Raw genomic sequence first — 24045 nt, 5'->3', positions numbered from 1 at the left:
CGAGGGTTAGCAAAACCATATTCCAACCCCACATCAAGTTGTCAGGGCAATTCTAGAACTCAGAGCAGCTCGAGAGCTCAGCGTTACCTTTCTCCCACGCCCTCCCTTAGTACAGTCCACATTCCTTCAAGTTGTTTTTAATGATAACATCAGTAACAGCATCAAACACGAACTGCACGTTCTTCGTGTCAGTGGCACAGGTGAAGTGCGTGTAAATCTCCTTGGTGTCTTTTCTTCGGTTCAGATCTTCAAACTGACACTGAATGTATGCAGCTGCCTCCTCATACGTATTCGAGCCTGGGAAGGAGAACACCTGACTTTAGCCAGCAACTCACAGGAAGAATTAGATACAAGTCTTTCAAGCCTAAGCTAAGCTTCTCGCAACCGCATGCTTTAGCAAGCTACAATCTTGCCCTTACTCACTTTGGGTCAATGGTCACGAGGGCTTAGTACCAAACCTACTTCACAGCAGGTTAAGCTACAAAACGGAAGCAGGGGATGAAGCCAGTGACAGGTGTGAATAGAGGGGAGGCCCCACCAGCTGACCTATGGCTAGCCATAGCCCCCCAAGAGGATCGTGCTAGACGGCAGGTGTTACCCTCTTGGTGTGGCCTTTTCAAGAGAGGGATGGAGTAGGGAGAACGACCAGCCTACACACATTTTGCAATGGGGATGTGGCTGCACAGGGTTCTCTAACGGAGGAAATGGAGACTTCTGTTGCTATGGCATTTGCACAGACTCGTTTTATGGTGTTTCCAGGATTGTGACAGAGCACAAACCTGGAATCTTACGCCATCAGCGAGACGCAAAGGGACCCAACTTTGGGCAGCTCCAGAATGGGTCAGACATCTGCTCTAGTGCTAATCCAAGCTATACGAACAGACGGACAAGCGTTCCACATGGCATCAACGCTATTCAGAGGAGAGCGCCAGCCAGATCACGCCCCAGGCAGGCTAGCGCTCAGCTTTTCTGGTCATTTGAAGTGTAACCGCCCAAGGTAAGACAAAGCTCTCCCCTTGCCCACGTATGAAGTCCACAGTTGGACAGTTGACAGGAAAGGCAGACTCAAGGTCACCTTTGATCTCCTGGGTATTTCAGCTGCCTGGCTCTGGGATCAAACACCAAACACTGAGGAACCTTTGTTCTGTTTCTTCCTCTTAGCTCATCTCACCTGTGTACTCTGGGTAGCAGATTGTTAACGGGCTCTTCTGAATCTTTTCCTCAAACAAGTCTTTCTTGTTCAGGAAGAGGATGATGGACGTGTCTGTAAACCACTTGTTGTTACAGATGCTGTCAAACAGTTTCATGCTCTCATGCATTCGGTTCTGAAAATGCAAAGTACACTGCATTATGCCAATGGTAAGCTGGGAAGCGGGCTCTTCTCTGGTGAGCATTAGAACAAAGCCACTAGTGTTCAAAATGGGAAGCGTCACTGCTCAAGTACGTGCAGCCGCAGCAATGCGAGTGGTGCAGCAGAGGTCAGATAATGCCTTGCTGTGCTTGGCCCTGATCAGAACTCCACGCAGGAAAGGTTGAAATGCCCCATGTCTTAATCTCTCTCAGCATTTCATCATCCCATAATCTTTTTCCAAGCTGTGCCAGGGAGGCACTGGTTCCTAAACCAGCATGTATTTGTACGGGTTGCCACAGCAGCTAATAGGTCCAGGAGAAAAAAAATCTCACTTCAGAGTATTTGTTATTCTGCGCTCTTAGAGCAAGAGGCTAAAAGGCTGCTCTTTGAAAACAGAGCATTCCCACAGCATGTTCTTGCCAGATGCTTCAGAAAGCAAACGCCCCTAACACCACTCAAAACACACACACAGCTGGTACGAGCACCGAACAAGTTACAGCTAGAGTCCCCTGAACCTGGATACAAAGTCTATAGGTAGCTTGAGGCCAACTTCTACCTCGATGCAGCCGGGTGTTAGTAACAGCGACATACCATTTCTTCATCTTCTGCAAGGACAAGATCATAATCACTGAGGGCTACGCAAAATATGATGGCGGTCACACCTTCAAAGCAGTGGATCCATTTCTTTCGTTCTGATCGCTGGCCACCAACATCGAACATCCTGGAAGAGTGAGGGGAAAGCGCCTGTCACGCTACACTCACCCTCCTAATCACAGAAAATGGGGAAGAAACTGTCCCATGTACTTTTAGGAAGCAGAGTGCAAGTGAAATGTCGCAGGATAACAGCCTGTACATCAATAGGGCCAAAAGAAACAAATTCTCCCCACTTAGGGGTTTACTTTTTCTAGGGAACTCAAGTTTTAATTTAAAATATGAAGCTTCTACACCTCCCAGGTGGAGATAACCCTGAAAGCCTTGTTTGTAACACTGAGTTGAATGGAAAGACCAGAGCCTGCAGCTTCAACTTGGTCCTCTTCCTCGCGAGAGAAACATTCCCTGGAGCACTAACCGATTGGCTTCACTGGATGCCAAGCACCTGCTCGGCATAGGCCAGCTCTTCCAATTACCTGCGACAGGCAGGAGGTTCTCTGAGGTAGGAGAACCTGAACCTACTACTGGGACGCCGGCAGAATTTTTAAGTTGGGCGTTGCAGCAGTTTAATGAACTAAAGGAGTTTGAAGGTCTTGGGGTGGTGGGATGTGAATCTAAATTTTGCTACAAGATTTCTGGCTGTAACACAAAGACATGTGAGTTTATTGGCAAGTAACAATGCCCTCCTCTTCCAACGTTCTGAAGAGAGGCAGTGTTCCCTGATGGTTTCCGACTGGCTGCAATCATTTAATTGAATCAGGTCAGAGGGAAGTCAATATCCAAGAGGTACAAAAATGGAATGAAACTTGATGATCATCAGAGCAAACAGGCCGTCAGACAAAGGCAGGAATTGTTCAGTGTGTGCCAAAAGGAAAACAATTTACTGATTCTGACCAAAAGGCCCAGAATTGTAGCTCAGTAACTCTGCTTCTATTTTTGAAAAGCATCCCACTGGACCACGCAAGGGAAGAGGGAATTTTGTGCAACAATACAGGGTTAGTTTTTCAAGTTTTCCACTATCTTTGCTGTTAGTGCAAAGATGTCTGAAAAACTCCTCCACTGCCTGCCAGCCCCACTTCTCCACGCTGATCCTGAATTCAGTCATGCCTTTACATTAGACCACCTCAGCTCCACAAGGCAGGGCCAGTCTCTCGTTCTACATTGAGAGTTCATTCCAGGATCAAAGGAAGATAGAGCAGGCTGCAAGAGAGAAAGAAAGACTGCTGCTTCACTTTTAAAATCTATGTACTATTTCGCTAAACAGGCCTGTCCCTTTGAAATAGATGCCTTGCGGCTCAGTTTCCATGGATGCCCAATTAGTTTAAAGCAGGCCTCGTTAGCCCTGTAGAAGCCAGTGTCCTAAAGGGAGGTACGAATGCTCAACATTAATGATCTAATTAAAAGAACTATTTAGCACTAAGTCTCAGTGGGGTGGCTATGTTAGTCTCTAGCTTCAAATAACGAGCAGTCATTTAGCACCTTGGAGACTACCAAATTTATTAGGTCATGAGCTTCCATGGTAAGACCCACTTCTTCAGAGGACTGGATTAGAAAAAAGTAGAATCCCGAGTTTATATAGCAGGAAGGAAGAGAGAGGGTCGCTTGCTTTTCTTTCGCAATAACCACCTCTTCTCAGATCCCTATGATCTGAAATTGCCTCTTAACCAAATCATGGCTGGGCCCTTCTAGCCTCATCATCTATCTACTCTCACCTGACGTCCTATTCACATGGACCCGCAGAGGAATACAGCCCTGATTGCAGGGCTGGGTGAGGGTTGCGGTGCCTTAAACAATTATTTTTTACCCACTGTACAGCAGAGGAACTGGAAACTTTCCCAACAAGCCTATCTGCCTTGTACACAGAATGGTTAAATTAAATGTCTGCCACTTTGAGTTCAGTTTCCCATGAGTCAGACACAAGTGGCTTTTTAACAAGAGTCCTGCACAGCACAGCAAGATTAATCCCAGCACAGAGCCATGAAAGAAAAGTTCCCCCCGCGCTCACAAACAGCCGTAAGTATAACTCTGATGCCAAGTATGCGGGCACTTTGTGTTAAATAAGCCACAGGTCAGAGAACTCAGAAGCCAAGCTGGCCAGGGTAGCCCCAAGAAGCGTACAAGCTGGACTGCACGCACACAAGTGCTTAGATTTTTCCTGTCCACCTTTCAAACCAGGTTATACAGGAAGATCAAGATCACAGCTGGCAAATTAAGGCTTAAAGACCTCGTGTAATTAACAGTCCAGACAGGGAAGAGGATCTGGCCCCTCGGTACAAACAGAGCAGCTTCCTATGACAATGTTACACAGCACTAACCCACCACAGAGGATTCCAGCTTGTGTCAGCGACCACGCTCAGAATCCCAAGCAAGGTTTGCCTAGGAGGGTGAGGAGGAAGCTGGGGAAGCCTGTGCTAGTCACCCTCTCCCTGCTACCACAAACAGCTAGCATGGGGGATAAGGAGGGAACTCCAATTTGTCACACTTAAAGGGACACTGTCAAGATTAGGCTCAGTATCAGTACCACTTCAAAAGGTTTTCCGTGTATTACAACAGAAGGCAAGTCTCAGCCCCTGTGATGTTGCATAATAAAGGCAGCCAGTTTTTGCAGGATTTATGCATGCCCCTTCCTGCTTTGCAGCAGTGGTTAGTCAGCAGGATTGTCAAGCCGACTGGAGCTACAGGGTAGGGCTCTTATCTTATCAAACGAAGGGGTTAAATGCAAACTAACACCAGCAGTGGGTTACATGCAAACTAACCCCGGTGGCCATTTCCTTTTACAGCAATGAAGGGTCCTGTGGCACTTTATAGACTAACAGGAAAGTTCTGAGCATGAGCTCTCGTGAGCAAAGACTCACTTCATCAGATGCTGGTCATGGAAACTGACCAGCATCTGATGAAGTGAGTCTTTGCTCACGAGAGCTCATGCTCAGAACTTTCCTGTTAGTCTATAAGGTGCCACAGGACCCTTCATTGCTGTTACAGATCCAGACTGACACGGCTACCCCTCTGATACATTTCCTTTCAGTACTTCCTGATTCTGGGAACAAGCATTCAGTACCTGTGTCTGTGACTCCAACAGAAAAGCAGCTGAAAAGAACAAAAGAACGTAAATAGAAGTCAGAGGTACCCCAAAGGGACAATGCCAGTCAAGAGTAACAACATGGAGTTATGTCACAATGTATTTGGATGTGCTGAACAAGAACAAGGCTCCACAACAGTCGCAGGAGGGGAAACTAGATCCCAACCGTGCTCCCACGCCAGAGCACTCAGCAGAAGAAAGCAGTGCAATCCGCAGGGACGCAGGACACCCTGCGCCATACTCACTTGAAGTACAGGTCCTTGAAGGTGAAGTGAGTTTCCACGATGCCTGTAGTCTTCACTCTGGTCCGCAGAACGTCTTGCTGAGTTGGAATGTAGGTCTGCTGGGATATTCTATCCAAGTCATTTAGGTAACTAAACCAAACAGACAACCCAAGACATGCTTTTTATAGTCTGCTTCCTTGCTATGAATCTTTTATAAACTGCAGAAGAAAGTCACCGTGAAGTGCATTCACTGTCAGCACAGGCCCAACCTCCCTCCAACAGACCCCCCGCCCTATCCTAGGCTTTCCTACAGCCATTTGCTATCCAGCCCAACAGAGCAGCTGTCAGGAACAGACAGCGCTCAGCTAGTCACCAGCTCAAACTGGGCAATCAAACGAGGGGGTAGAGCACAGGAACAATGACCATGGGATTCCCTACGTCATTAATACGCTTGATAAAGAGATTCATCGAGGCCTCCAAAAACATTCACACTAATGTATTCAAAGAGAAGGGAATAAAGCTAAGCTTTCTGCTCAACCAAAAGTGGCAGGACCATAAGCCACCCTTCACAGCTCTGACCAAAGCATAACACCCCCCCAGGCAAAAGCAAGCAGGAACTTTCCTGGACAACTTGGAGAGCCTTCCCCACCAACGAGTGGAGAACAAACTCTCCATTTCTAGCTTGTAGAGAGCAAAACTATTGTTACTTGGCCTGTGGCTGGATGCAGTGCTGCCTGCCTGTGACTACAGGCCAGGAGACCAGAATTCTGATTCTGCCTGGGCACCCCGCCCACATAGCTGTGCCATGCAGCTAAGCTCCCTCACAGTTCCGAGGAGGAGGAATTCTTCCCTCTTTGCAGAATTACAGCCACCCTGTGGCAGCAACAGGCCACCTTCAATGCCCAGCCTCATACAAGCATCCCTCTGGAGCGCCCGTGACGTGCATGGGTGCATCTCTTCTAGTCTGGACCCGCAAACCCAGACTTTTGCCTTTCGTCCATTTCAGAGGAGGCGTTAGCTGCAAGCTCCTCCGTCTCTGGCAACCTCAGAGTGGTCCATAACTGTGGGGTTGGAATTGGCAGTCTTTTGCCTTTGCCTTCCCTTCTAGCCCAGGCACTTTGGACTACTGGATGATAATTCTTCTGCCTCCCCCAACAAAAATAACGTGTCAAGGTCTTCCTCACCTCAGTAGTCTAACAGACACTGCCAACTAGTTCAGAGAGCCAACTTCAGTCATCAAGATCCCTTATTCTGTACCCTGGTTTAACAAGGAGTTGGAATAGCTACAGAACTGCATTTTGCTGCGGGTGTAGCTAGTGTCACTTTTACGAGACTTGTGATAAAGTTATTTCTCCTAGGATATAAAGATCCTGGAAGTTAAGTCCAAATTTGCCTAACACCACAGGAAAAACGTAAGCATACTAGTCACACACACCAGGACACCGGTAATTTAGAAGAAAAGCACTAATGGAAAAAACAAAATACACAAACCAGACAGCAAAATTAATCAAATTAAGAAACGGCCCTGGCAATCAGCACTGTACGCTGAACAAGCTGTGCTCTATTGGTAGAAGCAATAGCTATTCTCAAGAGCTAGCAACTATAACTTGACTTTGACAAAAAGCATGTGACTAACTATTGAATTATTTAAACAGATGCTCGGCTTCTTCCATTAGCATTTTTAATCTACCCACTACGCTGTCAGGTTTCAGCACAAGACCTATTGGAAGTGAAATGTGTTTATTTCTCTCAGCAGCTCTTTCTACAGCAGATGGAGAAGTTAAGTGCCTGAAGTTACTATCACCAAATGAATGGAGAAATCCCACACATGGTCTTAATACGAGTTTTTTAGTCCAGTTAGCATCTTGCATCAATTAGCATTTGGTGTGACTTCTACACTCAAAACAAAAAACAGAAGCACTTTAAAGACTAACAAAATAATTTACTGAAGTGCTACATGACTGCTGTTTTGTTCTGTGAGAATGCAGACTAACATGGGCTACCTCTCTGTTACTATTCTACAATCAAACCAACATGGGCCAACTGACCAGCACGAACAACCTACAAAATCTATGCTGAGCTCATAACCAGGTCATTGGAAAAGGTGGAAATGGACCGTGCTGCAGCCTAACGCTCATCTGTACCTCCACGGTCAGCTGAACTGCACTGGCAGCATCCAAAGGAACCGCCTGACACCAGGCCATAAGCGCTGGCTCCTCAGATTTCCCCAAACGCACGTAGGCGTGTGGATCTGTAACAAAGGCTCCCTCACACTTCCTTATCTGTCATCAGCTGTCCATGACTTAACAGATGTGGTTTGCTCTGTGGAAAGTAGCAGCAGCCACACCCATACAGCACTGTCTTGCAAAGAAGTGCTTTCTTTCAGAGGGACGTTGCACAAATCTCGTCAGTTCTGAGCTGCTGCTAGCTCTGTGGGTACACAGCTAATAGGTAGACACTGTCAGCTTTTTAGAAAAAAAGAAATGCAAGAAAAGTGTGAGAAAAGAACAATGCAGAGACCACACTAACAGGCATGGTATTAATAACCCAGTTTCCCCACTATTGCGTGGGTCAAAACTCGGACTAACCAACCTAATTTACTTACCATTCAAAGAAGAGATGGGTTTAACCTAACGCGACTGTTTTCCTATAGCTCATCTAGTTTAATCACGTTTAAGCACCCAGGGGCTTCCCCTCACCTTCTTTGATAATTTCATCACTATTTTTGACACACAGATTTGCTCCCTCCCCACCACCTCTTACACAGGGAGGATAGCTGAAGCATGAAAACAATCCCCAGTAGAAGTGCAAGTCCTTACATTAAACTGAGCCTTCCCAGGAGAACCCATACTCATCCTAGGGCAGCTCCCAATGTTCCCATGTCCAGAGATTTATAACCGCAACTTCAAACCGAATCTCAGACAGGTTCAGGGTAGTCTACCTAAAACTCAGTAGGAGACTCCAGGTATAAAGCAGAACACCAACTGCTCGCAAAGCCAGGCAGGTTTTGGCCGAGTCTGTCAATGAGTTGGCCAGGATTCAGCTGGTGGCTACAATGGGCTCTCTGCCCCTCCTCCTCACGTTCACATGAAGACTGGGCGGGGTATTTGCCTAACAATGCAGTCACGTTCCCTTTCTTCCACTGAGAAGAACTGTTACGAGGCCAAACAGCTAAAAGCTCGAGAAGATTCAAAGCATTTATTACAGAAGAGGCTGTAGGATGCTGACGTGTTTCAACCTGAGCTAAGAGAGAAGGTGTCACTAACATCTCTAGGGAAAAACAGAAAACAGACAACTGCTGTTTGACTCCATACTGATAGAGAGCATAAGAGCGCGTGGGTCTGTACTTGGGACCACTGAACTACAAGCTTTCTGGAAAGGCTTGACTCAAAGGCCAAACACCCATGAGATATGATAACCAGGGAGGTCTAGGAGTCTCCCAGTGCCTGTCTGGGAAGAGCAGATCTTATCCCGTTCCCCAGGACAACCCATCCTCTCTTCCTGCAATCCCCTGCCTCATTCGTTACACAGCTTCCAATCTCTGCAACAACTCATCGAAGGCCTGACAGGCAACAGCCTCCTTTTGCTGCACAGGCCATTCTGAGAACAGATGGAGACTGAAGTGCAGGGAAAAAAATAGCACGTGGTCACATAATTAGATTGCATAATAATGCAGACACAAAACAACTCAATCGAGACTGCACAGATCTTAATTCCAGCATTAATTTTTAACACTAGCATTCGTTTCTTGTCGTTTTATTCATGTGTCCTTTCCCAGGGTTTATTAAAAATGGAAACAAATTCCAACCTGCGAGAACATGCTGACACCCACAACAGTTATTGGGGGGCGGGGGGGGTAGGAGCCATAAGACCTGCCCCACAGACCTCTGACATTGGATAGCTGGACTAAACTCTCATCCACAAAGCTGAGCAGCACTACAGCAGGATGGGACACTGCCATGTAGAAGGCTTCCAGATATTCACTGATAGCAAATGAATGTTGAAACTGAGGAACCTTGGCTCCCATCCCTCTCTGCAGGGGAGAGTGCTCCAATGGACTCAGATTCTTCCATTTATTTTCTCTACTTCCACCCCGCCCCTGTCCTTTGGTTCTATTTCTTCCCACCCCAGCCAATCCAGTTCTCCCCACACCTTGACTCCTGAGCCAGCCTCTCTCCCCCACCCTCCACTCCAGCCTTCAAGGACACATCCCCTCTCCGTCTCCCTATCCACATTTGTCTACTTAAAGTAATCATTGCCCTCCCAGCTCCTCATCCTTCTCTTTACCAAGCAAATCCCAGTTGGCCCCAGCAGCCTGGTGCCTCATCAGATCAGGGTCATTCTCGCCCTGCAATGAGCCCTTCTGCCCTACTTGTTTCTTAATCCCAAGCACTTCTAGCCACCACCATCCTTGGCAACTCAACCTCAGCGCTTCTCCCCACCAGAACATTCAGACTCCATCCCCTGGCCTTATAATTTGTCTTCCCTGCCACCCTAATTCTAAGTCCCCAACCACCCACCTCTTTGACCTACCCTACAGCCACCCTATTCCCCACAAAGTGAAGAACAGCAAGAAAATGGATTTACTGATACTGGTTTAGGACCTCAGTTAAACACTGTTCATTACTTAATAGGAGCCTAGTTTCCAGGAAATACTAAGCCTTGCATTAATCGCAAGTAGACTTCAAGCCGTCTATACAAGCTCACCTAATAAATTATTTTGCTAGTCTTTAAAATGCTACTTTTCGTTTTTGATAGTATATAGACTAGCACGGCTCCCTCCCTGTTACTACACAAAACACGGGGGTCAGGAAAGGTCTCTTACTAGGATGCGGAATCATTAAGTTGATACTCTCTCGATCTGCTGAAGCAGGCCTGGACCCCACCATCTCGCCATAGTCGTTTAATCACTCCGGCCAGCTCAGGAGTCATCACTCCCTCCTCAGCACTTCCTGCCAACACAAACAACTGACGGGCATCGTCCTGCAGGAAGAGGGGGAAAGAAGAGTTGGTCAATGCTACAGCTGAAGGGAGGTTTACTCACCACTTAAAAGCCCGCAGTGGCACCAGTGACAGCTTCTTGACTGGCATAGCTAGACTCTCCTCCCTCTACGTTAAACCAATATTGCTCGTCCAACTAGAAGCACATGGATTGAGCAAGATGCCAACTATTTCTCTGCCACCCAAGAGGACAGGGTTTCAGACAAGCGGGTGGTAGTGGCAACAGTCTGTGGCATACAACATACCCATCACAGCACCAACTCTCCCTTCTCAGAGGCAGATCTTAGTTCCAACTTAAAAGGCAATGTTTACCTGTTTTAATAAGGTGCACGGGCTATATTAACCTGCAGCATTACAACTTGGGCCTGGCACATCTCCGAAGAGCACAAGCACTGTACAACAGACTACTGAGAGATTAAAGCTTTTCCTGTCTAAGCCTACAGTTTACTAGACGCCTTACTGCATACAGTAGATCCCGACTTATGGGGAGGTTGCATTTTTATGCAACCCAGCACAGGTCAAATTTTGCATAACTCTGAAGGAGCCAGGATCTGACCAGGGCAGCAATGCTGGTCAGCTTCCTGTAACCTGTGAGTTTGGCTCTGGGCTGCCCACTGCTCACAGGAGAGGGTCCCGTCAATGGCAGCCGCCAAGAGTCAGACTGCCACCCCTGACAGGAGGTGGGAAACCGCTCTTATCAGGAGCTGGGCAGCAGCAGTTCGTCAGTGGCAGCAGCCCAGAGTCAGAGTCAGGCTCTGGGTTGCTGCCCCTGACAGGAAACAGGAAACTGACCGGTGCAGCAGTGCTGGTCAGTTTCCCCATTCCTCTGAGTGGCAGGGAGCTTGTACCTGTCTCCAGACTGCACCACTAAGGGAAGCCAGGAAACTGAGCGGCGCTGCTGCACTGGTCAGTTTCCTGTCAGGGGCAGCAACCCATTTTCCTGGCGGGCAGCCTGGAGACAGGTACCAGCTCCTTGCCACTCAGTCACGTTAACCCTAGATATGCACAACTTGAGTGCATATATCTTGGGGTTCTACTGTTCTAACAGGAAAAATCCCAGTATCAGAAGCAAATGGTGGATGATTTACAGCTCTAAAGAACGGTCATCTCCGTATGGGCTGTCAAAAGAAAGACAACTTCCAATTTCTCAATCGGAACATTTTGCAGGGAGGAAGGGTAGGGGCCACTCAGTACTCCAGTGTTTGTTGGCATTGGATTACATTAAACTTATCAGAAGATTACCAGTGAGCTGAATGTACGATTCAGAAACGATCAGCCAGATTGCAGCTGAAAAATGCTCAGGGTCCCCTGGAAGTCTGTGGTGTCCAACATGCTAGCCACTAGCTACGTGTGGCTAGTTGGCTTGAACAATAGATGTATTTTCAGAATTATGTGGCTAGATCGTGACAGCAGTAGCCACAATAATGGCCACTGCTTCAGAACCGATTGGACGCTGCTGCTCTACGTTTTTCCATCCATGAGCAGAATAAGTTTTGTTATGCGCACCAAGGCCAAGAAACATGCTGCTGGCTCTGGGCGTCCGTGGGCGCTCTGCTTACCTGCTGGGCAGCACCTGAATCTCTCCCAGGTGGCTGCCCAAGCACTCAGCTTACAGGGAATACTGATAATGCGCAGGTGCCACTGCAGAGTTAGCCTGAGTGATCGGTACCTGGATGAATCTGAAGCAACCAGATTTAAACCCTACCTGAGAGAGACTTTCCTGGTGCTACAATCCACTGCATCTCACTTTGGCAGCTGGGGAACCATCCCTTGGCTCTTTGAGCTGCAGTACACTGAGCTGCTCTAGGAGCCTGTTCCAGTAAGTTGTGGGAGAACCGCCTGCCCTTCTGGGCACACAGGAGAATTGTATAAAGGCCCTGAAGGATCATCAGCGCTTGGGCTTAGACCACCACCACCACCAAATGGGCAGGATACCAGCCGCAGTGACATCAGAGCTAGCGCTCTCACCTCGCCTGCAGTCACGCCAGAGGGCCCAGGTTGAAAGCACAACTGAACTCAGGAGAGTGTTTTTGGACAGGGGCATCCTGAGGATGCTTTTCCTCGCAATTAAGATATTTACTTCCTGCACTTTTGTATTTGCACTACCTTTCAAGGGCCTCCTGGATCGCCCTCATTTGTTTTCACTGCTTTCCGCCCCCCGCCCCTCCATCCGCCCCATCATACATGAAATGCAGAAATGAGAAGAAATAACCAGGAAATTTGACAGGCGAGTGTCTGAGCAGGGAGAAATTTTAGGGACATGATACAGAGGAGGAAACCATATGATTTGAAAAGGAGAAAGTCAAAGAGTTCTCTTTGTAATACTCTTCACAGCTTAAGTTGTGATAACTCAATGAATTTGGATTTCGATTCAAAACCTTAGGGCACAACTTTCTGTAGTACTTTGGAACACCAATGCAGGAGGCCACGTATTTTATATTAATTCAAAAGAAACGTGTGCTGTCAATGTAGTACTTCGAACTGAATCAGAGAGGCTTTTATTAGAAATAAGTTCATGAAGTTGTCTAGGGCTCCCACTCTCTTCCCGAGGTTACCGGTTATCAGATGTACTCCACTACTGATATCTTGTAGTTTAAAAATGATTTCCACCACATGTTCCATGGACTCAACCTGATCTACATTACAGAAGCAAGCTAAAGGAAATGAGGGAAATACCTACCGCTCTGGCAACTTCCCCAAAGTCTATCTTTAGCCTTCCCATGGCTCTTATTATTGCAATGATGGACTGGATAGTATTGCTGTAGACAACCACTTTATACTGTTTGCATTCTTCTTCTGAATAGCCATCCTCATGGATGATCCTGAGGGAGGAGGGGGAAACAAGCCATAATCACAAGCCCAACCAGGAGGAACAGTGCAACACAGAAATGCAAATTGTTGATTTAAATATTTGGGTTTCTACTTACTTCATCTGTTTCACAATGGTGCTTTTCCCAGACTCGCCTGCCCCTGAAAAGTACAAACAGACCCGTGTTAGTTTTAATTTGAAGTTAAGAGAAAGACACAATGAGATGTAGTCCCACGTCTAGATGTTGACAGACTGAAATGAAGAATTTAATTGCTATTCCCCACAGTAATCCATCTCTCAGGGTGGCTCTCTAGAGACGAGGCACCAGTACACCACATTCATTCGATGCCAATTTGTATTCTCCGCTTGTTTACAAATGCTGATAACCAAGGGCTCATCCCTCTGCAATACTCAAGTTCCAAGTACTCATTTAGTCCCTGTCCCCCAGGCTGTAAAACTGGGACTTCAGTTCACACAAACAGCCTGTCACCACCTTCCTGCAATATCAGAGGGGTAGCCAGGTTAGTCTGTATCTTCAAAACCGAGAAGTCCTGGGGCACCTTATAGATTAACAGATATTTTGGAGCATAAGCAAAGACCCACTTCATCAGATGCACGGGTGGAGGGTTCCAGAGGAGGGTTTAAATATAAAGGCTTATGAAAAGGCGGGAGTCCCAATCAAGAGGAGGGTCAGAGTTGACAAAAAAAAAAAAACTCGCCCAAAGCAGGGCTCCCATTAGGTCAGAGAGGGGAAAACCTACGGCCCGAGGGCCATATCCGGCCTATGAGACTCAGGGCTCCCCTGTAGTACCAACACAGCTGGCACTCCAGCCATGTGGGGAGCACCATAGTTGTAGTGCCAGTGCCAGCTGGCTTGCACCGCTGGTGCGGGGAAGAGGGGGCAAGCCTCACAAGCCAAATCCAAGCAAGCAGGTGCCCAGTCAGGCCAGCAAGCTCTGCCTGGAGGGTGGGAGAGGTGCACCTCTGGGTGCTCCAGGGCAAAGCTCTGTGCAGACACCCCCCCACACCCCCTGTCAGCTGCGATTTGGTCAAAGGGAGAGGCAGGGGGCTGCCTTCCCTGCAGCACGCTGGGGAAAGTGGAGCAACATGCACATCGCCTCGTCCGGCTGCGCTCTGTAGGCACCTACACTCCCTTCCCACGCACCACTGCCCAGCAAGCCCCATTCACTGAACCCCTCATTCTGGTCCTACCTCAGCACCTGGGGAGGCCTCACAAAATCAACTAGCCTCAGTTGGGGGCCACATCTGGGAAGGGGGCTTTTTTGTCAGCTTTTCCCCTGCAATGTGGTCCCCAACTGATTCTGCTGGGGTCACTGAGCCCCAGCCCAAAAAAAGTTCCCCACCATGGCACTCCGCAAATTTGTGTACCTAATGCAAAGCAGCACAAGTAACAGGCATTAACTCTGCACTGCAGAGATAACCCCATGGCCAATGATGTAAGGCTTATTGTTTGTAAAGTGCTTTGACAACCTACTGCTGTTTTACCATTTTAAAGAGAAAGCTTGGGCCAGAAGTTAAGTGATGATCTGTGTCTCAGTGAGCAGCAACAGAGAAGATTCCACTCACAGGCCCCTGCTCTAGCCATTAGTCAATACAGCTTTCCATGGGTCAATGGCACTCTAAGGAGGTCAAGATTTTTACTCTGGAGAACGTACCTGCCCCTTCACATTACACACACACACACACACACACACACACACACACACACACAAAATAGGAGACAGTCAAGTCTGAAACTTTGTCGTTTCCCAGGCCTCTCTGGGCCATAGGTTTCCAGCAATGGGATCTCCTGTACTCTCTGTACTGTACTCTCTCCTGATCTACCACACTTGGTCTTGAGGATAACTCCTAGCAGCGCAGTGGGCAAAGGAGAAAAACCTGCTGCACCACGGGAAATCAGAGGGCAAATAGCAGCCAGGGGAACATCCCACCACACTAACCTGTATTTACGTTGTGTTATGTTAAGATCGATGCCTAAGTTCACTTAATTTGGCTCATAAGCAAGATGTGATAAGACTTTGTCTACTGGCAAATTCCAGCCTCCCACCTTGTGCATCAGCAATCTGCCTTCCTGGAAGTGGGAGGGTCTAATGAAGCACTCACCCAGATTCCACTTCGCAGCTGTTTATGGAAACCTAACCTAAAATAGCAGTGACACTGTTTGTTTCAATGATAGGCTAGGACTGAAGTACAGAAAATTCCTTACATGTCAGGTCATCTTATTCTTCCCAAAGCAATTCCAAGGAAGGAACACTTTCCCTTGTTTTAGGGCAGCCATCTGGGAAACACAGGACATAAGGTTCCAAAGGTAACAAGAAGTGAAAGTTTGCCTTGGGATGGATCTTCTTGGCTAGATACCAGGCCTCCCAGCTGTACCACTTGGCACACTCCTCTTTTAACTCAGGAATGTGTCCGGAAGTGGCAACTACAGCAGGATGAAAAGCCTCACCTTGCCAGAGTCCACAGACCCAGCCCAAAGAGTCATCAAAACTATCTGCATCTAGAAAGTTCTGCTTTTCGATATTTTGCTTTTCATCCTGGAGCACCACACACACCCTGCTGAAGGGCAGCCCCTTTGAGGGGTGACAAACTCTCACAGTGGAGAGGCAGGCGACTTTTAGACAAATTTCTGGATTAAATAATATTCTTCAATAAAGATGCCAAAACCAACTAAGAGCAGACAGGATTCAGGTTAAGATCTCGTGTAAAAGGAGCACAGTGAGCGGTAGAATTCTATTACCCACAGAAGGCTGCAAAGAAGCTCACCTCGGTTTGGACTTGGGGCTCATGGCATTCTAAGCATTTTAACACTGATGACTGTGTGACTCAAACACCCCGTTCACATCTAGCATGAGACTACTACAGCATCTGGTCTCTAGAATCTTGGTACTTCTGTCTAGTGAAATCTGGGCTTTGGTATATGGCCTTCTCAGTATCAATATAGCAAAAGCTTCCCAAAGAAGCATTAGAAAGCATAGCCTTCGGAACACTATTCCAAGGAACTCTGCTAGCGTCAAACAGAGACGGAGAGGGAACAGACACTGCTCGAGAGCCTGCCCTGTTCACATTTAGTTTTTACATCCTTACAGCTCAGGAAAGCTGAGCTCCCAGAGAGAGAACTACACACACGGTTTGAAAGAAAGTCATCCTGTACGTTGTCTGTTCATGGCATTTAATGACATGCTGCAGGAGGAACCTGAAAGTCTGCAGCTTGGATTTTTGAAACTTAGAGAGGAGACTTTGTAACAACTTTTGTATGATGGATAAAACCTGAACTTTTTACAGTTCCTTTATTTTGAACAGCTTTTTAAACCAGGATAAAAATGTTGGATGAGCATGGCAGAGTACTAATGTTGGCATGTGAATGCAAAGTCTCCAGGTACAGAGATTAGAGAGAAACAGAAAGAGCAAACACAGACCTACCTGATTTTTCTAAACACTTATGTAAGAGCCAAATACAAGCAGCTATTCATTAGTTATGGAAATAGTATGCAAACTTGAATACAGAAAACTGTTGTCACCCTGGAAGCGGGATATAAAAAGACAATAACTGCCAGAAACTGAATGGGGCAATACCTGCAGGGTTTTGTTTCCCCCCCGCCCACCCCCGTGTATATTCTTGGCAACAGGACAAGTTTATGGGGATTTAACTGCTTTGCGAAACAAATTTAACATAAGGGCAGTCCTTTATAAAAAAAAAGTTTCTCATTATTTGCCAGGGAACTTTGAGACTGAAGTTTGAAACAATCTAAAACTACAATTGGGAAACACAAAGTGAACAAGTGGTCGTGGTATTGTTTGAAAATCCTCAGTGGCTAAACACAATACGTACAGACATGACTCAGTGTATTTGAAAATCAGCCAATTCAGTGTATTCGTGTTCAAATTATCAAGAGGAAGAATACATATTGTGGCTAAGGCACCGAACTGTCACAGAACTCATGTGTTGCCCATGTCATCGACAAGATGCTTCTTTTCCGTGCCTCAGTTGCCAACCTGCAAAATGGGCACACAACTTCCTTTTCTCACTTGCTGGTTGACTAGTTTAATCCAGATTATACACTTCTTGGATTCTTCACCTGCTATGCATTTACAGTGTCTTGCAGCACAGAGCCTCTAGGTACCTATGATACCAAACCATTGCATTTCAAAGTGGGAAGGAATCCATTTGACAGGTCATTCAGGTACATGCATTCCGGATGAGCTCTGCTCTTGGAGTATATATATTGATTTAATTCAGATTTACTACCTGAGGCCATACCAAGTTACGAGTATAAACACCCTAATATGCTCCCAGAGCTGATCAGAAGATGCTACTTGTTTACCTGCCTCAAAATCCTTCATCAGGAGGCTAATGCTGATAGCTGTCCGCAGGACAGCAAGACTGCTTCTAAGCCGGGGGGCAGGAAATTCCAATCAGAATCAGTCTGTCATGGGTGGTGGGGAAGGACCACTGACTCATATTTCATCACGAGTAGCTCTGCGCTGCTGAGGCAAACACACCAGTAGTGAGTTTTCAACTGCTGTCTTTGACCCAATCAAGGCATGAAGTACTGCACAGCAGTTCAATATTTTAACAGTGTCTCATGTAGCTCAGCTTTATTCATTACTTACACATCAAGTACCAAGATGCAGCCAATCCCGGCTCAGTCAATGCAGAGTAACTATCTGGATCCGGATGCTAAGGCAAACAATGGGAACGGAGAGGACTTTAAACCAGGTCTCAGTGTAAGTTTGTTCTCTCCAAGATTACGAGCAGCCATCTGCCACAAAAGACACTACAAGACTGAAAAGCACTGAGGCTAACGAAACTATGGGTTACTTTAGCAATGCTTCTTTAAAATTCAATGTGCTTTTTCCCTATTAAAATATCTTCCATTTAGTAAGCTAGCTCTTTGTTCTCTCCCCTCTGTAATTCAGATACCAAAATGGCTGCCTATAACTTCTAAGCAGGGTGAATTGCAACAGAAATGATACCAGGAATGCCTATCGCTCAAAGTGCTTTTCTATGCACTATTCCTCATGCATTCAATAAGCAATATTTAAGGTTAGGCCTAAGAATTTAGTGGTTCCAGTATTCTGTAATATTCCTTTTCAGAACTTCCACACTGGGGAGAATGAGAGACAAAGATTCATTTGATTTCGACAGAGATCCTCTACATTCCCCTTACAAAGGGGATGTTTGAATAGCTTCAGTGTATTTCGAGCAGCAGCATACAGAGTTTGGTACAAACAGACCACCCCTCTGACAAGAAGCTCTAATGGCAAGAAGTCTCATGCACACTACTTTCGGATGCACACTCAATTCACACTCATTTCTCGTCACTGCGTTGCTGCTGAAGTCTCCCCCTCCCGCTCCATTTACCTTAAATGGTATCTATTTCTGCAGAACACTCAATGCTGAATTTGTGATACCTACTATTCCACTGACGAAGTGCCACATGAAATGTTACTATTCATGACTCCGCTATAGGGCCAAGGTAGGCTGCGAGGATATTTTAAATTTAAAAAAAAATTAAAATAAATTAAAAATGCACATTTTTTTATTTCAATCTTTTCCTCTCATTTCCCAAGTCAGTCCCCACTTAAATTTTACTTCAAAAACAGGGAAAAAAGTAGTCCCCAAACTGCATCAGAAGAGAACATTATCGTTGTTTGGTTCCTTCAGAAAAGGACAAAATTGAAAGAGGAAAAGTAGCTGGAAAAAACATGGAGGCTGTGTCTAGCCCTCTCCTGCTGCAAGGGCAGGACTGTCTCCTACCTTGGGTCAGCCAGTCTAGCTTTGAAAGTCATTTGTGACTGGGCGGCTACCTCCCTCGCAGGGCTCCTGTTCCCCTGAAGGAGTCTTATGTAGCTCAAGTTCTCCTTCCCAGTTTCCTCTCTCAGAATCTGTAACAGCCATGCGTCACAAGACGCATTCTAAATCTGCCCTCAAGACAACCTTCCACACTCCTAGTGATTTTTTTGCTCAGTGTGCTTTCAATGTTGCAGACAAGCCTTCCTGGCTATGAGATGTCCAGCCCCACAAGCGGAGCTTTAGGTGCACAGAGGGCTTGTTTCTTTCTGCTCTGGACCTCGATTTTGAGCACGCAGCATAATGCTGCACGGGCCATTTCTTAGATTGTTCACCCCACTCCCACAACCCAGATAGGATGCATGTGATTAAGCTGGGAACCTTTGTTTCCAACCTCTCTAGGTCCCAGTGTTATTTCAGTTTTCAGTAGCATTTGCAACGCCGCCTAATTAGAGCGCTGAAATGTGAGAGGTATGCTAATCTTTGCAAGTTGCCTTCTTTTTTCCAGAGCACCTGCAAGTGGACCCAATTCTGTACTTAATCCCAACCAGCTCAAACTGATGTTTAACTACTACCCTAATTTACTGCTTTCAGCCAAGTCCAATCATTCTGCTGTATATTCTGTTTAAACAGAGCTTGAAAACTTAACCCTGAATACAAGAGTATATTTATGCAAAAGGAGATCATCCAACCACGTCTAGATTACTAACAAAATAGGAATTTAAAGACAACAGAAAACATTTCCACTGTGGTTTCTCACACCAAACAGTTGTTTTCCAAGTAGGCTCCTGTAATTGGATAACATTACATCTGATGTTCTTGCGGCTCCTTCATGCCTCCTCAGAGACCAGAGGCAGAACCTGACCAGATGTACCAATTGTAAAGCTTTCAAAAGCTCAGAAAATAAGAGTATTTTACTGGGCTCAAAAATAATTGGCATTCATATGAGCATTAGCCATTTTCACTATCAAAACTCTAAGTGAAGCTGTTTTTTGCTTTGATTAGAACAGCTACCCCAAAGATCACATTCAGCACAAGAAACCAAAGCTGACTCTGGTTAACCAATTTCAGAACAGGCATGTTGTAACTGCGCAGCAAATAGAAGTTTCAATTCCCCTCAAAATCAGCAGTAAGAGAACAACGAACCTTAGAAAAAATGTAAAGGAGAGGGCTGCACATGAGACAGCACTCATGTTACCCCAAAGTGTACAGCTTGTTCACAACCAGCATCTCCTTAGTGGCTAGGTTATCAGATATTCAGGAAGCCAGTGCCAGAAGTGCTTTAGCTCCCTGGGGAAGCCAGCCCAAGATCTCAGCTGCTCCTCCAGGCAGACAGTCACTCCACCCCTACCCACAAAAAAACCAAAGCTGGCACTAAGGGCTTTAAAAAGGACAGACCATATATGGTCAACTATTAGACTTTGTATTACAGGGCTTATTTCATCATTAGGCTGAAGAGTAGCAAAACAAGTCAACCTCTAGTTACATATCCCTGCAAAGAGCTATATAAGACCCCACTTGCAATTCAAGCCCCATAGCTCAGGCTCCCAGGGTTCAGGTTGCGCCTGTTTACTTGTGATGGAGACCACCAGCTACTGGGCTGTATGTCTCTAACTAATGTGGACACACCCAGAGGTTAAACAATGGCCCATGAACAGAACTTCCTTTGATTTCCAGGGGGAGCACCATACACGACAAGCTTTATGGTCAACTCCTTATTAGTAATAGCATCAGTGGGCACATTTACACAAAAGGAGACATCATCAACCGAACACTTCCTTAAAGGAAGCCAGACACCTTCCTGTAATATGAAGAAAATACCAAAGCTCACAAAAAGTCCACATTTATCAGTTAACTGGGAAGCAGCCAATCAGTAAATAGCCAAGAAACAGCTTTTGCTAGCAACTGTATGACTGGGTGTTTAACTTTCCATACCCAAAATACAGAAATGAATGAAATAGCAACAAAAATATTGCAGGCTACCCCACTGAAGGGCAAATGTAATTTCTGGCCCAGGACAGACAGCACTTTTTACCCAGTGAGTTTAACTTAGCTCTGTGCGGCAGCTTTGCAGCATCTTGGGCCTGCAGCAGGGCTTGGGCAGCTCTTTCAGTTGGCCTCTGGGCAAACTACACCGTCGAACCATGCCAAGCAGACGGGAGCTTATGTGGGAGAAAAATCCAGGTCACGCAGCCAGGAGGGTAACAGATTAGGCACCCTCAGAAAGAAGCAGCAAAGTCCCGAGAATGAAAAGGGGGCCGCCATCATGAGGTTGCAAGCAGCAAAGACCGGGTGGGGGACGTGATAAGGGGAAGACACAAGCCACTATTGCCCATCCACAGCCCATTTGGCTTTCAATTTAATAAAGGCATTTAAAATTAAATTGACGTTTGATTTCCTATACCAGTTTGAGTAAGAACGTATTAATAATTCCACAAGGTGCCCACTTTGGTTCCAGGCAAAACTGAGGAGAAGAGGAAGTGATGCAACTGCTAAGCTTGTAACTTTTAGCTCACTGTCTATACATAATTTTATTGCAGCAAGTTCTGTATTATGTAAATAATTACAAAGTACCTTACATTAAAAATTACCTATGAGCAAATTTTACACAAATTTTATGAACTATGCAAATTCATATTACTACATTCTCAATTAAAATTATTCTATTATATTCAAACAGGACCTGAACAATTATAAAATAGTCCCAAAACAATCTAATAATAAGAACACCACCCTTCCGACAGAAGTACATTTTCTTTGGTGGCCCTGAAAGCTATCAATTTTCATTTGCACGGCCCTCAGCGGGCTTTTAGTCTGACATGCTTGACTTACAAAGCCAGACACAAATGATGTTATCTGTTATTACAGTTCACTTGCTGTGGGGGACATGGAATACTTCCCTTCACACACAAAGGCTTACAGTACGCTACTTTCCCAGTTTAAGTCTCCAAAATACTTGACGGTTAAGTAGTAACATTTTTTTCCCCCCTCTAAATTGTCCATCGCGTTTACAGTCAATGTGACTTGCAATAGATTTTTCTATAACAGAACTAGAAACAACTTGCTATTTAAGGCCAATTGCTCAAGCAGACACGGTCAAGGGCAGAGAAAGCGGAGCCATCAAGATGACAAAGCAGGTCAGACAGTCAGACATACTGTCAAATGGGAGAGGAGCGAATCAAAGTTTGTCTTACAGACTAGCCGTCAGCTAAGTTACTTAATTATAATCTAGTTTGTTAGGAAGGAAGTTAGGTCACAATAATATAACAGGATGTATCACCCCCACCTTATCTAAGTCAGACTGGCTCACAAGTCAGATACCGAAAGACAAAAAACGTCACATCCACCCTTTACGGCATCACAAGACACCACCTCCTCTTCTGGTTGAAAAAATGGCCCTGTCCACAGTTTGTACATCTCCCCCATGCTGAAGCAGCTAATGCAACTTGCACTTGATTTCTGCCTGCAGATTTACTTTTCAAAGACAGAAACACACAACTTATATTCTTATAACACTGACTGAAAATTACAGCAGCAAAGCAATTCGAGTGAATATTAGGCACAGATGTTAAATATAGCAATTTAGCATTAGGTCATCGCATCTCAATTTTAAACAAACCATGTTAAGGGATCATAACAATGTATGTTATTGAAGATGTTAACGTTAACTTATTCAAAGCACTAACTTTTGACTTTGGGGCATTTAAAATTCTCATAGTACTGCTGTATTTACCTGCATTTTACTTAAGGGTACGCAGCTGCCTCAAGGCTTCTGAAATTACACCTGCACTGCAGAAAAACCTAGAAGAACTCGACATAATCACGACGTGTTGTGTTTGTATTTGGTCATGCCTGCCAATCAAGCAGAACAAAGGCAAACCAGAGCTAATGTGTCCATGCCAGCATAAAAACAACTAGAAACTGATTTATGAGTCCCATGTAATACTCATTTCACAAATGAGGTCATTTCAAGGCAGGATGACCCATGGGATGCTGAGAGGATGAATTCAAAGATGTACCTAAAAATTTACCTTTGGTAGGTGGTGAAAACTATTATTATCTTGAAAACTTTCATAATATTTCAGTAAAATGCATAGCAGCCTTTAAAGGAAGGCTAAAGGCATCAGATTAGAAAACTTGATTGAGCAATTGGAAGATACTAAGGTTGACTAAAGATCTTCCAAAGACTATTGGCATATGGAACTATTATTGTAAACAGATTTTTAGATAGAAACGCCAAAACAGAACATTAGTCGTCTGGGCACCCCACTCCCAGATAAGACTTATTAGCCCTTAATTCAAATTTAACAGTCTTCTGTGACAAGTATCAGAGAGGCAGCCGTGTCAGTCTGTATCTTCAAGAACAAGTTGTCCTGTGGCACCTTATAGACCAACAGACATTTTGGAACATAAATTTTGTGGGCAAAGACCCACTTCTTTTGTGAAACTTCTTCAACCAACTCTGGGACCTGGATCAGAACAATCACCCCCAGACTCAGCTATAAAAGTGCTAAAAGTTGGAAAGCAAGGTTTCACCATGGCTATGGGGATGAAGTAAGGTCTCAGCCACATTACAACTTGTTGGCCATGTTGTAACTGGATTAAGGAACAGCTGTTTTGCAACCTGTTAACCTCTATAGTTAGACAGGGTCTCTGATGTGGATATTTCTTTCATGGTTCTCTGAGGATCTTATTCTAGTCCAAAGCTCAGCACCCACAGTAAACTTGCTTTAGGAATCAATCACTTTGTAGCAAGCACGGGCAACAATTTTTGATGGGAGGGGGCACTCCAAGGTTTTGGAAAGTGACCAAGGGATGCACAGGGCAGAGTGGGTGGATCTGAGAGGGAGTGTGGGTGAAGGAGTGGATTTGGGTGCAGGGTCTGGGAGTGGGTATGGGTCTAAGAGGATTCTGGCCTGGGAAGAGGTGTAGGAGGGGATGCAGGGCCTGGGAGGAAGCTGTGACCTGAGTAGGGGGGCAGGAGGGTGCAGAGGGCCTGAGGCAAGTGGTTTTGCTGCAGGGTTCAGGAGAGGATGCTGACCTGGGGGAGGGAGTCTGGGATGGCCTGGGGTGCCAGAGGCCAGCTCTAGCTGGGAGACACTTACCTAAGAAGCT

General features: G+C 45.8%; 1 protein-coding gene across 2 annotated transcripts in view; it reads right to left on the bottom strand.

The window, feature by feature from the left end:
• The window catches only part of GNAI3 (G protein subunit alpha i3), a 35766-nt gene that overhangs the window by 1185 nt on the left and 10536 nt on the right, over positions 1 to 24045 (bottom strand). For both annotated transcript variants that reach the window (XM_074977904.1, XM_074977905.1), the window contains exons 2-8: positions 13234 to 13276; positions 12987 to 13128; positions 10131 to 10288; positions 5327 to 5455; positions 1943 to 2072; positions 1172 to 1325; positions 88 to 297 (exon numbers count right to left, since the gene is read on the bottom strand). In XM_074977904.1, the coding sequence (XP_074834005.1) occupies positions 107 to 297; positions 1172 to 1325; positions 1943 to 2072; positions 5327 to 5455; positions 10131 to 10288; positions 12987 to 13128; positions 13234 to 13276 (947 nt within the window). In that variant the 3' untranslated portion in view covers positions 88 to 106. The remainder of the gene's footprint in view (positions 1 to 87; positions 298 to 1171; positions 1326 to 1942; positions 2073 to 5326; positions 5456 to 10130; positions 10289 to 12986; positions 13129 to 13233; positions 13277 to 24045) is intronic.

The sequence above is a fragment of the Carettochelys insculpta genome, chromosome 26 (assembly GCF_033958435.1).
Source record: "Carettochelys insculpta isolate YL-2023 chromosome 26, ASM3395843v1, whole genome shotgun sequence".
Taxonomy (NCBI): domain Eukaryota; kingdom Metazoa; phylum Chordata; order Testudines; family Carettochelyidae; genus Carettochelys; species Carettochelys insculpta.
The sequence above is the reverse complement of the archived record's forward strand: the minus strand, read 5'-3'. Positions and strand labels throughout refer to the sequence as shown.